Source organism: Vicugna pacos, chromosome 12, assembly GCF_048564905.1.
Source record: "Vicugna pacos chromosome 12, VicPac4, whole genome shotgun sequence".
NCBI classification, from domain to species: Eukaryota; Metazoa; Chordata; class Mammalia; order Artiodactyla; family Camelidae; genus Vicugna; species Vicugna pacos.
In genome coordinates, this window is record NC_132998.1 from 50,269,859 (window position 1) to 50,283,854 (window position 13,996).

Genomic DNA, 13,996 nt, shown 5'->3' on the forward strand with positions numbered 1-13,996 from the left:
GACAGGGAAGATTGTATACAGTTTCTTCCTTCCATTGATGTTGCAGAAAGCTAAATCCGCAGGACTTAGGTGGAGAAACAAAAGCTGGGCAGAGTTCCTGTGTTCTGTTAACAGTCTCATTCAGGAGAAAGTGACTAAGGTTCAATAGTGATTCAACACCTATTTCACTATGTCAGTACCCCAAAACATGTATAATTTTAAAAGATGAACATACAAAGCCACATAAAGTCAAAGCCACATAAAGTCATTTTTAAAAATTTTGTTTATTCTTATTTATCAATGGGGAGATGCAGTTTATTTACACCAGCAGCCATAGGGGCAAGGGGAATACACAGTTAGCAATCTGTTTAGGATGGACTACTTATGCAAAAATAAGACTCTCCAAAACCAAGGACAGTGGTGAGCTTCACTACACTTCCCCAATGATCCCAGCATGCGACAATGCCAGGCAATGGCCCCTGGGCATGCGGTGTGGAAACTAATGCATGGAAGAAAAAGCCACAAACCACAGAAATTTGTAAAGAACCCCTTTCCCCCCAACACACACACACACACCACACACACACACACACTCAGATACATAATAGAATTACAGGGTGATCAATACATTTAATTGAGGAGAGAAGGACAGGAATTCCGCTGTTAAGAGGAAAGATAGGGAAGGGAAGGGAAGAGTTCCTAACCACTGTCAACTATATGGTAGGGAGCATTCTCTCCCCCAAAAAGAAGTTAGTTTGTCCCCTCAGGGCACCTGTTGGACCTAGCCCACCTCATACCCATCCAGGACAGGGGGCTACTGCCCTAACAATGGGGGGCAATAAACAAAAATACAAACCAAGAGGGAGGTAATATGAACCAGCCATTACTCAGAACTATTTCCACTTCTCCCTCCTCTAACCAGGAGAAAAGGCCAGAAAGGAAACAGTAATGTCACAATCCGAGCTCCCTCTCTGAAGGAAGAGTGAACCATGGCCATACCTTCAGCCTGTTTCCCAGACATTATTTATAAGTAGGCCAGAGTCTCACTTAGACCCTCCTTTCCCTCTGCATCCCCTTAGAAGGAGATGTCTACAAAAAAAGTCAAGGGCAGATAACCCAAAATTACTTTAGCTCTTGCCAAGGTTGGACTTTTTAAGCCGTTATTACAGTTCTTGGATTGAAGAAAAAGTCGTAGTGAAGCCCTGACCCTGAGCAGGACAACTCTAGGGGGAGAATGCAGTAACAGACAATCTTGAGGCCGTATTACTGTGGTTCCCTTAACCCTCTAGAGTACATAACCCAAATCGGTCCATACAGTCCAAATAGTTCCTTCTGGGATATGGGAGAAGACATGCACAGCAAGAGTTAGAGAAAATGGATCAGGACCCACTCCACCTCTCTGTGTGTCATCCTTCACTGCTTTTCTGCTTAGGTCCTAAGAGGCAGTATCCAAGTGGCGGTGGGATTAAGCCACAGCAGGCAGGCATACCTGCAAGGCAGTCCTATGGAGAAACACAGATATGACACTGCTTTCCATACGCAAAAAATTATGTTCTCGTCCCATCATAATCCCAATAGAGAGAGCCATAAGAAAGATTCTTCTCTGAATCTCCCACAAAAACAAGAAAGTGAAACAAAACTTAAAAGAAGCCAAGGAAAGGAAAACTGGGCAGGCTTCAGAAGCAGGAGCATCAAGAGAGAGAAACTGAAGCTGATCAGTGTGAATGCAGAGTGGCAGGCAGCACCTGGGGTTATGAGCTGCACCCAGATAGGCAGTGAAGCAGGGGACAGGAGGAATATGGGGCCGAGCCAGAGAAATGAGGCTGGGCCCTGAATTGGGGCACAGAATGAGGTAAGAAAACATTTCAAATAAAGCAGCACCGTCCCCGCTCACCTTGGGGCGCCCACCCTTCTACGCTTCATAAACTTCAACCAGCGAGTCAAGTGGAGGGTAGTTATTGATATGCAGCTCACACTTCCCATCCTCCCCATCCCGTTCCCTAAAGCCAGGGGACTTCTGGAGGCTGTTCCCTGACTTCCAACAACAAAAGGACAGCTCCTGTTGTCTAAAGGGGATCGAGTGGAAAGGGCTGCCCCTTGTGAGGGGCAGAGAAGGTGGTGACACTCTAGACAGTCACCATAACAGAGCTGTGTGAGCGTGACTGCCCAATCCAAGGAACAGGGACATTCAGTGGGATACTGTAGTCAGATGAGGTGACCCAGTCCTGCTCCTTGGCTCCTAGCACTAACCCATTCACATTATTGAGTGCAGCTGGAAACGTGCCCCTCTGGGCTCAGCTTTCAAAAGCTTTCAAACCACTGCCTCCTGCACAGCCATGATGCTCTTCCATAGCTCACTCCTGCCCCTGAAATGGGAGGCAGGTAGGGACCTGGCCTAACAACCAAGTGAGACCCATGGACTGGCTAGGTAATCAGTAACTCAGAGTAGGCCCCACCGAACTGCTGTCCACAGCATATATATCCAGAGATGCATCTTGCAGTCTGAAAGATCTGTGCATAGTTGCAGAGGCCCCTGCTACCTCCCCAAGGGATCATAACTTAATCCTCAGCCTGCCTGGACAGCGAAGCTGTTCATCTGCTAAGCCTATGCCACCAAGTGCGGTGCAAGAGAGAGGGCTCTGTTCAGCAGAAAGCTAGCCCATGTCCCCATGTCCCCACGTCCATTGAGGTCATTGTAAATGCTGGACCTCTGGGAAACTGGTGGCTTTGACCTTTTCTTCTTGTTGGAGTCACGACCACAGAGCTTCTCCTACCAGATTCAGCCAGGAATTCTTTCTTGGTTTTCCCAAATTGTAATTATTAACATCCAGATCTCATACCCGACTTTCATTTGTCTTGGAAAAGCCTAAATCAGAGGCTCACAGATCAGAGGTGCAGTCCCACTGAGGCCCAACGATTAAGGCCTGACCATCAGTTATGTCCAAACTGTCAGTTATCCAGAAAGCCCTTGATATCAGGCAGACAGAACGGCTGAGGAACCAAAGAACTTTATATGGTGAGCACACAGCTGCTCACCTGCGCACTCGGGAAGTACATGGTTCTTGCTCACTTTCTGGTGTGTTTAGAAATCAACCACTGCATGGTGCGTGGGATGCAGCTCCTCCTGTCCAGGGTTTCAAAGCTGATCCAAGGTAATACATTATACAAGAATCTGAATTCCTAAATTCTCCACTTCGAGTTTTTTACAGGCTAGGATCTTGAATGGGAATTGGGGCTTTTGTCTGATTTTTTTTTTAATTTTTCCAATTTTTCTACTTTGCTACCTAACTTCTCCAAACCACAGGACTGGTCAATGCTATCGTCCTGGTCACCCTCTGACTCTCATGTTGCAGCTACTGAAATTCCGGAGGTGAGCGTTGCAGCTGCTGATCGGGCCCATTCCCAGAATCTCCAGGAAGGGAGCAAAGCGGGAGGCGACACGCTCCTTTATCTTCCACTGGCTGAATGCCAAAATCCTTCACGCTACCAGTCTCTGCGAATTCCAGGTAGAAGTAGCCACACTTGACTGCCCGGTGCACCTCAAAGCAGAAGCCCAAACAAGAATCCTCTATCAGGTCTACGTATATCTCCTGAGCGATGGCCTCTAGCTTGTTAGTATCCAGGTTAGCCAACGAAATCTCCTCCATTTTAATTTGTGAGCGACCGTGGGGCGGGCGCTCGGGTTACTCACAGCAGCACCGGCGGCAACACGTCGGGCTCGGCGGGCCGCGCCTAGGCCTGCAGGCCTGTCAGGGCCGCGTCTTCAGCGGCGAGGGCGGAGGCGGCCGCGGCGGCAGAGGCAGGGCAGCAGCAGCCAGCGGCGACTGCTCCGGAACCCCGGGTCCTTCCGTTTCGTGTGGCGTCTCCCCGGGTCTGGGACTTGGAGCTCGGGCCGGCCCCGGACTCGCCGCCGCCAAACGGTCTCGGAGCCTCACCCAGCAACCTCGGCCTCTTCCGCTCGCCCGTCCGGGCTTAGCCCCGCCTCCCCGCTTCCGGTCCTCAGCGCGCCTGCGCACCGGCCCTGCGCAGACTCCGGGATTCTCCCTACGCGCAGCTGCCAGGGAAGCCTTGGAGCTTAGGAAAGCGGTGGGAAGAACTCAGACGTATCAGGTTTTTATTATCTCTGATTGTAAAAGGAGTATAAGGATGCTGTTTTATGTTATTTTATTTGTAGATTTAAACATTCGCTAATGCACTCGGTACCCATGCTTAATTGATTCCCTCTTGAAAAAGACAACTACGTGCACATTTGTGGTATGATCTAAAGTATAGTTACAGGAATAGTTCTCCGCATCTGTTGGAAATTTTGACGTTTCGTATACTTGACATAATCATTTATACGACTGCCGCAGTTGTCATTTAAATCCACTAGATGGTGCAAGGAAACAAATTAAAGAGTAGTTTATCTTTCAGTTTTTTTTTTTTTTGAATGAAAAACTAGCCACTGAAGACATAATTCATATATATTGATCACATGAACCTAAGGCATTTATCTCATTTATAAGACCATTAAGTCTGTGTGACTATAAAGAGATCATCATATACATCTCTAAGATAATTCAAAGGGAAAATTATATGTATATTCTCTACTGAAGAGAGAGGAAACCTGAAATATGTTAAATATACTGGGAGGTAAAGTAAGCTTTTCCTGAAATTGTGCAGCCTAAATTGTGGGAACTAGAGCCAGTCTACCTGGGTTTAAACCCTAGAGCCAGCATTTAACAGTTAAGTTACCTCATCTGAATAAAGCTAGTTTGTGTTTCATGATTAAAATTGAATGATATTTTTAAAAAATCGTCTTGGGACAGATCCTTATAATATGTAAGCAAGCATTCAATAAATATCAACTATTTTAATCATGTTAGTTATGGACTTGATATATTATAAGAAAACCACTGTGGTAATTCCTTTACTTTTTGCTAGTTTTTTGTTCCCCACCACTACCACTATGAAATAGAGCAACCTCCTGTATCTTTATAGTTTATCAAAAAATGGCTGTAGCCTAAGAAACAAAATGTTAAAATAAATATATTTGTATCTCTCTCATTCTATAATTTAATCTACAGAATAAAGGAAATATAGACATGTATCCTCCCAGACAGATACAAACAAGAATTTTCTAGTGTATATGATCATCAGAACACTCATAAATTTTAGAATTCATTCTTAATATTGCATGTTATATTTTTATGAGTAGAGGGTTAAATACTAGTTTAACTTACTGATTTATGAGTAATTAGCTTGCACTTGTATCCATCCAAATTTTCTGATTGGTGTATTTTATCATCTTAAAAAACACAGTTGGCAGATATGGAGGACTTTGAAAGCCTAAGCTATCTATGATTCATGCATGATAAGAATTTTTTTTTAATCTACAAGGCTTGTTTTCTCCCATTGCAGCCTTTGTGTAATTTAAATATTCTCCATTCAAAAATTGGTATAGTTTTGATAAAAGTTGGAATGTGCATATAGCCATATGCTAAGCCATAAAATATAATGATTAAGTGCAGAAGTTCTTGATTCGGACAGCCTCCCTCCTACCAGTTACCCTCTATGTGAACTTGCCTAGATTTACTTAATTCCTGTAAATCAATTTTTTCTCACTGTAAAATGTCAATGACAATTTCCATTACACAAGTTTGTTGTGAGATTTGAATTTGACAATGAATTTAAAAGTCTTTACAAAGTGTCTGACAAATAGTATATAATATTATATACCCATCTATTATGACATGTTCAGTTAGGTAAGAAAATACAAATGTGAATAGAATCATTTCCACTCACTCCTTTCCCATGCCTTCTCCAAATTTAATTTAAAGCAATGATTCTCAAATCTTAATGTGTATATAACCCACTCAGAGATCCTCTTAAAATGTAGATTATAATTCATTAGGTCTGGAGTAGGACCTGGTTTCTGCATTTCAACGTACTTTGATACACAATTTGAGTAACCAGGAATTAAAAGGGCTTGACAGTGGACAACTGTCCTTCACAATGATTGACTCCCATATAATTTTTTCTGGCCAAATTATCATGAGAACTTTTGCATACTGAATTTTGACAGAAGAAAATAAGAGAGTGTTTTTCTGACCTTTGAATTTCCCTTATATTGCGAGAATTGGAACTAAAATTCTCACCTTATTTAATTGAAGAGGGGTTGTCAATAAAATGTACTTCAAAATATATGCAAAAGACTCACATTCATTGAAATTCAAATAATCAGGACAATGACTAGGTTTAGATTTACTGTTAGTATTTTATTATATTTACTCTTAGGAAAGGAACATTGTCATGACATTGAAAATTGAAACTGATGCTCATCGTCACCTTGTCATCTCTCTTCTACTTGTCCTAGTTAAGATCGCCTTACTTCTTGTTAAAATGTACTAAATTTATGTTAAATCAATGGCATGCCTCAAAAAGAAGTTAGACAGAACTTAGTTCTAATGCAATTAATAGGGTTGAAGATATTTAAGCCTGTGGTAAACAAACAAAATTAAGAAAAAAAAACCTCTCCATTATCTAAATCATTGTTCTCAATTCAAAGCAAGTAACAAGGATTAATTCTTCATAAATGAGTGATCTTCAAAGAGTACCTACATCATGTATGCTTAAAATATGCAGTGCACAAATTAAGGGAAGTCAAATAAATGTATTGTGAAAGTTTAATTGTCTTTGATTATTCTCTCTGCATTTAATAATTGTAATATATGCACTGGGAGAATCAGCTCTTTCAAAGAGGAGCATGTTTTAAATTATTTAAAGGTTTTCCTTAAAGGTTGAAATTCCGTGCGTTTGTGTGTGTGTGTGTGTGTGTGTTTACATGATGTAAAGAGCGAGACAGCAGAATACATCAGGAACAGACCTGGGAGCCAAAAGACCTGAGTTGCTCTCCTCTTTCTGCCACTAACTTATCAGGTGACCTTTGCAAGATGGTGAATTCACATTTGTAAACATCAGATAGCTGGACTCATGTTTTCTGAAAGTTTCTTTTGAAACCAAATTTCTGTGAATCAAGAAATTTGAGGAAATAGGTTTCACCAAATTAAGGGTCAAGTCAGTTCTTTTGCGTTGGCTCCGGAAGTTCAAATGTTGGCTCCTTAGCGTTTTCTTACCACAAACTAATCTGTTCTCCTTCCTAGGGCATCTTGAAGGCCCTCCACAGACTCTGAATAAATTCATCTATTCAGTAGATCTACTGAGTATCAGGTAGGTGTTGGAATTATCTTGCGTAACATCTGAAGGTGTTGCCTGTAGACGATTGTTTTAAGTTGAAAATTTTAATTCTGACTCCTATGAAATCCATTTTCACCTATAAAATATTAGTTAAAACTTTACTTGCTTTTTTTTTTTAAACTTAACCCGTGTTTTTAAGATAAGTGAATAGTAAATCAGAGAAGGAACATTTGACTGTATATGTCTTCTCTGATAAACAGGACCATGCTTTATGTCAGAAATAAGCTATGCAGTATGCCTTTTTTGGTCTAAAATTTGGTAAAAGAAATATATGTTTGTCATAACTCAACGGTAAACACTCATGTGCCCTCCCAGGCATGACTAGCTGGACGTTTCAAATTCATCCTCTGCTGAAATCCATTTTTCAGAATTTGCATTTAAAAACTGATTATCATGCCTTGCATGAGATTCTGAGATGCTAAAACTTGATATCAGATAAGGGTGTCATGCTAAAATTGCAATGTCAAAAATAAATTTACGATTTTAATCTGCCCTACTAAACTGTGAAATCAAGGTGACTTAGTGAATTTTGGCATCTGTGACAACTCTGGCTTATGAGCCACTAAAGAAAAAAAAAACTGTAATCCTGAGCTAACTACAGTTAGTAAGTAGTGGAGTATACTAACCTCAAATAACAGTTTCAGTACTTAGCATGACATGGTCTTTTTTTTTTTTAAGTTGATCTTTCAATACATTGATTGCTCAGAATCATTCTGATCTCTGGAATTACTTCCACATTTTGTATGTACAGGAAAATGTTTTTAAAAAGATTTTTCAAGTTTATGACACTGCCCTTGAAGATTATAAGCCATTTCTTAAATAAAAATATAATAATTATTGCTGGTCCCTCCTTATGTGAGAGATTACACCTGGTAGTGCGGAGATTTAGTGCAGAGTTTACCTTATTTGTTGATACAAGGATGGGCCCAGAAAAATGTAAACTTCAATACTGAAAATAATTTCTAATTAGGCATTATGGATGCAATATGACAACAATTAAAAGAGACTTTTAAAAACCCTTATTTTAAAAGAATTTCAAACTTACAGAAGAGTTGTGAGAATATTACAAATAGCTTCTATTTACCTACTCTTGACCCAGTTTACTTAACATTTTGCTACTTTTACTTTCTCCCTCTCCTCGCCCGACCCCCCCACTATCTCCGCCTCACTGAGGTTTTCTTATCACAAACTACGCTGCACTATTATCTTTCCTAATCTATTGGTCAGTAAATTGCACACATCTTGCCCTATTGCCCCTAAATATTCAATGTGTGTGTGCTTTAAGAACAGGCATTCTTTTCCATCACTACAAAACAGTGATCTCATTTAGGACTTTGATTCATTCAGGAATGTATAATACTTTAAGTCCTCTCAAAAAGCAATCCATATTTGGATACTGCCAATTGTCCTGATAATGTTCTTTATAGAATTTTCCCCTGATCCAATCCAGGATTACATGTTGCATTTACTCATTGTGCCTAGTCAGTCTCCTTTAATCTGGAACAGTTACATAGCAGAGCATTTGGAGAATAAAAAAAAATAATGTATACAAGTTCAAAGACATTCAATTTCAATCTAATATGAGCAGAATAAAAATATTTTTTAAACCATGCACTTTCCCTAATGAAAGCCTTGATTGTGTTGAAAATCTGGCAGATCAGGAAGACACTGTAGCAATGTTGCTTGGAAATGAAGATGATTCTGAAGAAAGTTCATCCAGCAGAGTAAGTTCACAATGCCAGCAAATCAGGTTTCCTTAGACATAGATACCTTCTGGAACTTCTGCTACATCCTTTTTTTTAGATATATTTAATGACAGTAATACTGATTTCCTTCCTCCCCTGCTAACTCATGTACTTTAGGACATCTTGATCTTGTTAATTCTAGTTTTAGCAAGCACAATACCTTTCAGAAATATAACCCTCAAGGTTGGTGAGGCATTGCTACCATGATGTGAACTGTTGCTTGGCCCTGTCCTGATTAGTAACACATGCCTTTTGGTTGCTAGTACACATCAAAGTAAATCAATGGAAAGTCACATCTGAACACAGGAATCATTGAGAAAAAAAATCATGGCTTTGTTTTTCTTTTTTACTTAACCAATCTAAAAAAAAAAAGAGAGGAAACTAAAATAACATTTTCAGGTCTTATAAAGAAACTAAGGCCAGAGATGTTAAATGAGTTGTCTAACTAATTGGAGGCAGAAATAGCACTAAATGTCAGGACTTCTAACTCCTATTTTTCTTTCTGTTACACAATGATGTCTCTAATATATAATTTTTTTATTATTGCCAAACCATCAGTAATAACTGCTTCCTATAATGCATTTTGTAAAAACAGTTTAGAGTCAGCATTCATATGTAATACATCAAAATCTTACTGCCAATGTAGCATATACCAGTGGCCAAAGACATAAGGTATTTTTAAAACATTCTTTGCTTATCCACAGCATGCTAAAACTCATCAAGTGATGTTCTACACAATGTGCTCATTAATTTTTTTTTATGCTAGACTTTAAAAGGAGCATTTTTCAGATTAACAAACCACATATTCTACAAAAAGATCATAAACTTAGTTTAGAAATGTATTTTGAGAGAGCTTTAAGAATCATATTTTCCCAGAAAAGTTTTTACTGCCTACAAGTCATGTTATTTTTAGAAGTTTTTCACCAAATTGGTTTTAAATGTTCAGGGCAACATTGTTTCTTTCTTTTTTCCTTTCTTTTTCCCTAGTTCTTTGTTCAAGTTATAGAGAAGTCTTCATGAATTAATTAATTGAACGTACTTTTTTTTCTAATTTGACTAATGTCCTTTAGGTTTGTTTTTGTTTATCTTCTCCCATCAAGAGCTGTCCCATATTTCCTTAAGTCAAGCTGTTCGACTGGTGGGTGGGACACTTTTACTTCTTATGCTCCACAGACAGGCATCTGGCAATTGCCACCAAGTGAGAGATTAATTTTCTTGGAAAAATCCTGGTAAATGTAAAATTGGGAGCGAATTTAGGTACTAACATAAGGGTATCACAGAGTCTCTCACAGATTAATTACAGATTTTTTTTTTAAAGTAACACTGTTTTCTCTTTTTGGACTTAAACTCATTTTATATTTATTATCTCTTCTTTTCTTTCGTTTACCTGAAACTGCTTTTTGCTTTTCAGTTCTCAGGGGTATTCCAGAACCTTGATCATTGTCAGAGACCATTAGTTGCCTTCTAGTCTCACTGTCTTATATTTCCTAAAACATCATTCTTACACTATCTCACCCTAACCTTACCAGTCCTCACTTCATAATCTACTTCTTAAAAAATATATACTTATTTATGTCAGTGGGGAGGTAATTAGCTTCCTTTGTTTATTTTTAAAGATATGTGGATCACAAAATTGGGATCATTGTCTGTTTTTGTAAAAAAAATAGTTGCACTGGGACACAGTCATATTCATTTATGCATTGTCCGTGTCTGCTTTTGCTTCAGTGGCAGAGTTGAGTAGTTGCGACTGAGAGAATATGGCTTGTAAACCTAAAATATTTCCTATATAGCTCTTTAAGAAAAAGTTCACCTGTGCTGTGGTTCTGTTAGAAGGATAAATAACAGTGAAAGAATTATTATTATCCTTCACTTTTATCATTTTGTTGACCAGAATGTTGTGTTGTCTTTCCGGAGGATAAGAGAAAGCTGGAGACACCATGTCTATAATCTGCTTTTAGCTTTTATTGAAGACAATTGAGATTTCAGAATTTTTCATTTTCTGCCCTTAATAGCATAGAGAAGAAAACTGACAGAGGAAAATGTTTCACAATTATTAGATAAATCAGAAGATAAATTCAGAGAGACAGATAGCAGTAAGTACTCCAATGATGATGGCGAAATGGATCATGGATGGTGTGAAATGGATCGTGTAAGTGGAATCTTAGACAATGAGATGAGTCTTCGGATGACAACATCTGGATGAATTTTCTAGAATATATATGTGGACAATACATTTCCAAGAACAAAGTGGGTGTGGTAATTTCATCCAGCTGTCATTTCATAGGAAGGACTACATCAAGCAGTGTTTTGCAGTAAGAACATGGACTATTCTGTTCCTTGCTAAAAGGAGCTGTGACATATTTTTCACCTTTTATGATGTTTGTCTGCCAAAATTTACTTGTTACAAAAAGGCTTGTAATGATTAAATTTATTTTAAAATTTTGAATATAGTTGTTTTCAACTATCTTTTTATTCTTATTTCTGTGAACTATTTATTAAATTACGAAATTAGTTTTAAAAGAGTTTATTTTGGATCCAGATAACAAATAATGGTGACAATTTTCTTGATATATTGAGGGCTAAATACTAATGACAAGAAAGAATGAAGAAACAAAAAGGAATAAACTTAGGCAAGTTAGATTTAGTGGTTTTAATTCATAGTTTTAAAAAATTAGTGTAATATTTTTGTATTTTATGTTAAGTGTTTGCTTTTCTCTGGGAGATTGTCTTTCTGCATCCCAAGCAAATTCTCAAGCATTCATATGTAAATAACTGGCTTTTATAAAAAATTTTCTTTTAAAACATGCAACTGGCATGTGCTGTTGAAACAGTTCTGTACAGTGAAATTCTCTTCTGGTCAAACATAGATGCTCTTACCAGCCTTCTCTAGATCAGATGTCAGACTCCTGGAGTTATTTTGTTCTGTAGTTTTTCCTTTGTGTGCCTGCCTTTTCCTTTGATTTTTAATTCAGGCAGATGTCTCTGTATATATATTTTCATGTGTTTACCTCTGGTTTCTTGATCATTTTTCCTTAAGAGTTTTAAGAAAATAACAAGGCAGCTTTTTTTTTTAGCTCCTAAATATTTGCTCCCACAAATCCTACATATATAAACAAAGTACAGCATAGAAAATGAGAAAAAAATGTATATATATATATATATACCCTTAAACTGAGATAAGCTAAGAGAAAAATAAATATTATTTTTTAACTTCTCTTTTTACACTTGAAATAATAAAGCCAACCTTTTGGCACTGCACATTTTGACATTTGGTGATGTGGGAGAGACAAGTCAAGTTAATGGTTTCAGGCTTAAATTAGGCAGTTTGCAAGCTGACAAAGATTTACTCATTTTTTACTACTTTTCCCTGCACAGAATCCATAAAAATTCTATACAAGTCTCACTGTATAATGTAGATGTTTTTCAAGGAACAACATGGAAGAAGACAAAAAATGGGAGGAAGGTGAAGACATCTTACTGGTTTCTGCTTTGATGCCAATAACTCCTTGCATTCATGTCTCAAAAGAATAAATTCATTACATCTACTCTCTGGTGTCTTTCAACTATAACCTTCTTTTAAGTTTTTAAAAGTTTTAAAAAAGACTTTTTCCCTCCAGTTTTATTGAGAGATAATTGACATACAGCACTGTATACATTTTTTAGGGAGGGGGTAATTAGGTTTTTCATTTTTAATGAAGGTACTGGGGATTGAACCCAGGACCTTGTGCTTGTTAGGCACACACTCTACCACTGAGCTATATACCCTTTCCCCAGTTATAATTTTTTTCACATTCACTTCCATTATAAAAGCATACAAGGCAGTTCAACCCAGGGACTGACATTATAGCCTGGGACACTTACTATTTGTATGACCCTACGGAATTCCAATAACAGCTCAGACTTAGTTACATCATCTGTAAAATGGACATCATCTATAAAAATTTTATTCTATGAAAGTAGAATAAAATGTAAATTGCTTAAAAGAATGTTGGGCATTAAGTATTCAGTAAACGGGACATATTTTATAGTGATGTAGGAGAAACACTAATCTTTGAACACAAATGATCCTGGTTTTCAATCACGTATCCTATGTTCAGTAGATGTTGAAGTATTTCTTTCTATTGTGTTTGGAACTTGAGGTACAATGAAAAAAGGGTCCAGTCCTTCTTTCAAGGAGCTACTTAGTGGTGATAGAGTGATAAACATAAACGCATATAATTAAGGATTATGAGAGCTATGATAAACACGTGCATAGAATTCAGTAGGCGCACTCAAACTGGAGTGGTTAGTTCTATGTGCAGAGAAAGGAGAATTCTGTGGGATTGCGACCCTTTATTTAGGACTTAGAAGAGGAGGACACGTTGCTCATCGGTAGATACAGGAGGAGAGAGGGACGTATTAGGTGGAGAGAAGAGCATGGTGGAGAGTATAGAGGTCTGAGATAACACTGTATTCACCATCTGTTATTCCTCACAGCTACAGTGGGGGAAAAAGTGCCCGGAATCTGAAGATGGGATGGAGGAGAGGCTGAAAAAAAAAGGTTTTGCAGTCATCGAAGGGTTTTTTTTTAGAGATTTTAGATTGGAAAGGTTATCTGGAATCAATGGAATGTCATAAAACCACGGACAGGAAGGGTAACTCATAGGCTATTGTAGTCCAGGTGAGAAATCATAAATTCATAAACTAATACAACAGCATTGAAGATGGAGGAAGGAAAGAATTCCAGGAAATACATAAGGAGTCAAAGTGATAGGATTTGTTTGGGCTGCAATGAGAAAAACCTCACAGAATGACAGAGCAAATGAAATGAGATATTTAGACAGAAGTCCTTTGTCAGATACAAAGCTCTCTATGATTTTCAGTTGCTATCCACATTCAAGATCATATAATCAATGACTTTAATGACACAGTGAATATACTGTCCTATAGAATACAGCTGTTGCCTGCTCTTAAAGCTTTTAAGGCTTCAAATTGTATTTTTAAATACAATCTTTCAATCTGTGTTTGGAGACCATCCTAACAATTCTATTTGTGGG

The 13,996-nt window shown here is 38.2% G+C and overlaps 1 protein-coding gene, 1 long non-coding RNA gene and 1 other non-coding gene across 3 annotated transcripts; 1 reads left to right on the forward strand and 2 right to left on the reverse strand.

Moving 5' to 3' along the window:
* Positions 1 to 244: 244 nt before the first annotated feature.
* Positions 245 to 3,971, reverse strand: ATXN7L3B (ataxin 7 like 3B). The gene has a single exon (XM_006197835.4). It carries the CDS (start codon positions 3,624 to 3,626, stop codon positions 3,333 to 3,335), a length of 294 nt encoding a protein of 97 aa, XP_006197897.1. The 5' UTR covers positions 3,627 to 3,971; the 3' UTR covers positions 245 to 3,332.
* A 51-nt stretch (positions 3,972 to 4,022) lies between these two features.
* LOC140700246 (uncharacterized) lies at positions 4,023 to 11,398 on the forward strand. The gene is made up of 3 exons (XR_012078610.1): positions 4,023 to 4,089; positions 7,122 to 7,188; positions 10,973 to 11,398. It is a non-coding gene; the product is annotated as an uncharacterized lncRNA (long non-coding RNA).
* A 1,255-nt stretch (positions 11,399 to 12,653) lies between these two features.
* On the reverse strand, positions 12,654 to 12,727 carry TRNAV-AAC (transfer RNA valine (anticodon AAC)). Its single transcript has one exon. It is a non-coding gene; the product is annotated as a tRNA-Val (tRNA).
* Between the last annotated feature and the right edge of the window lie 1,269 nt (positions 12,728 to 13,996).

Excerpts from the sequence above, each read along its gene's own strand:
- ATXN7L3B (XM_006197835.4), bottom strand. The coding sequence starts at position 3,626 with ATGGAGGAGATTTCGTTGGCTAACCTGGATACTAACAAGCTAGAGGCC.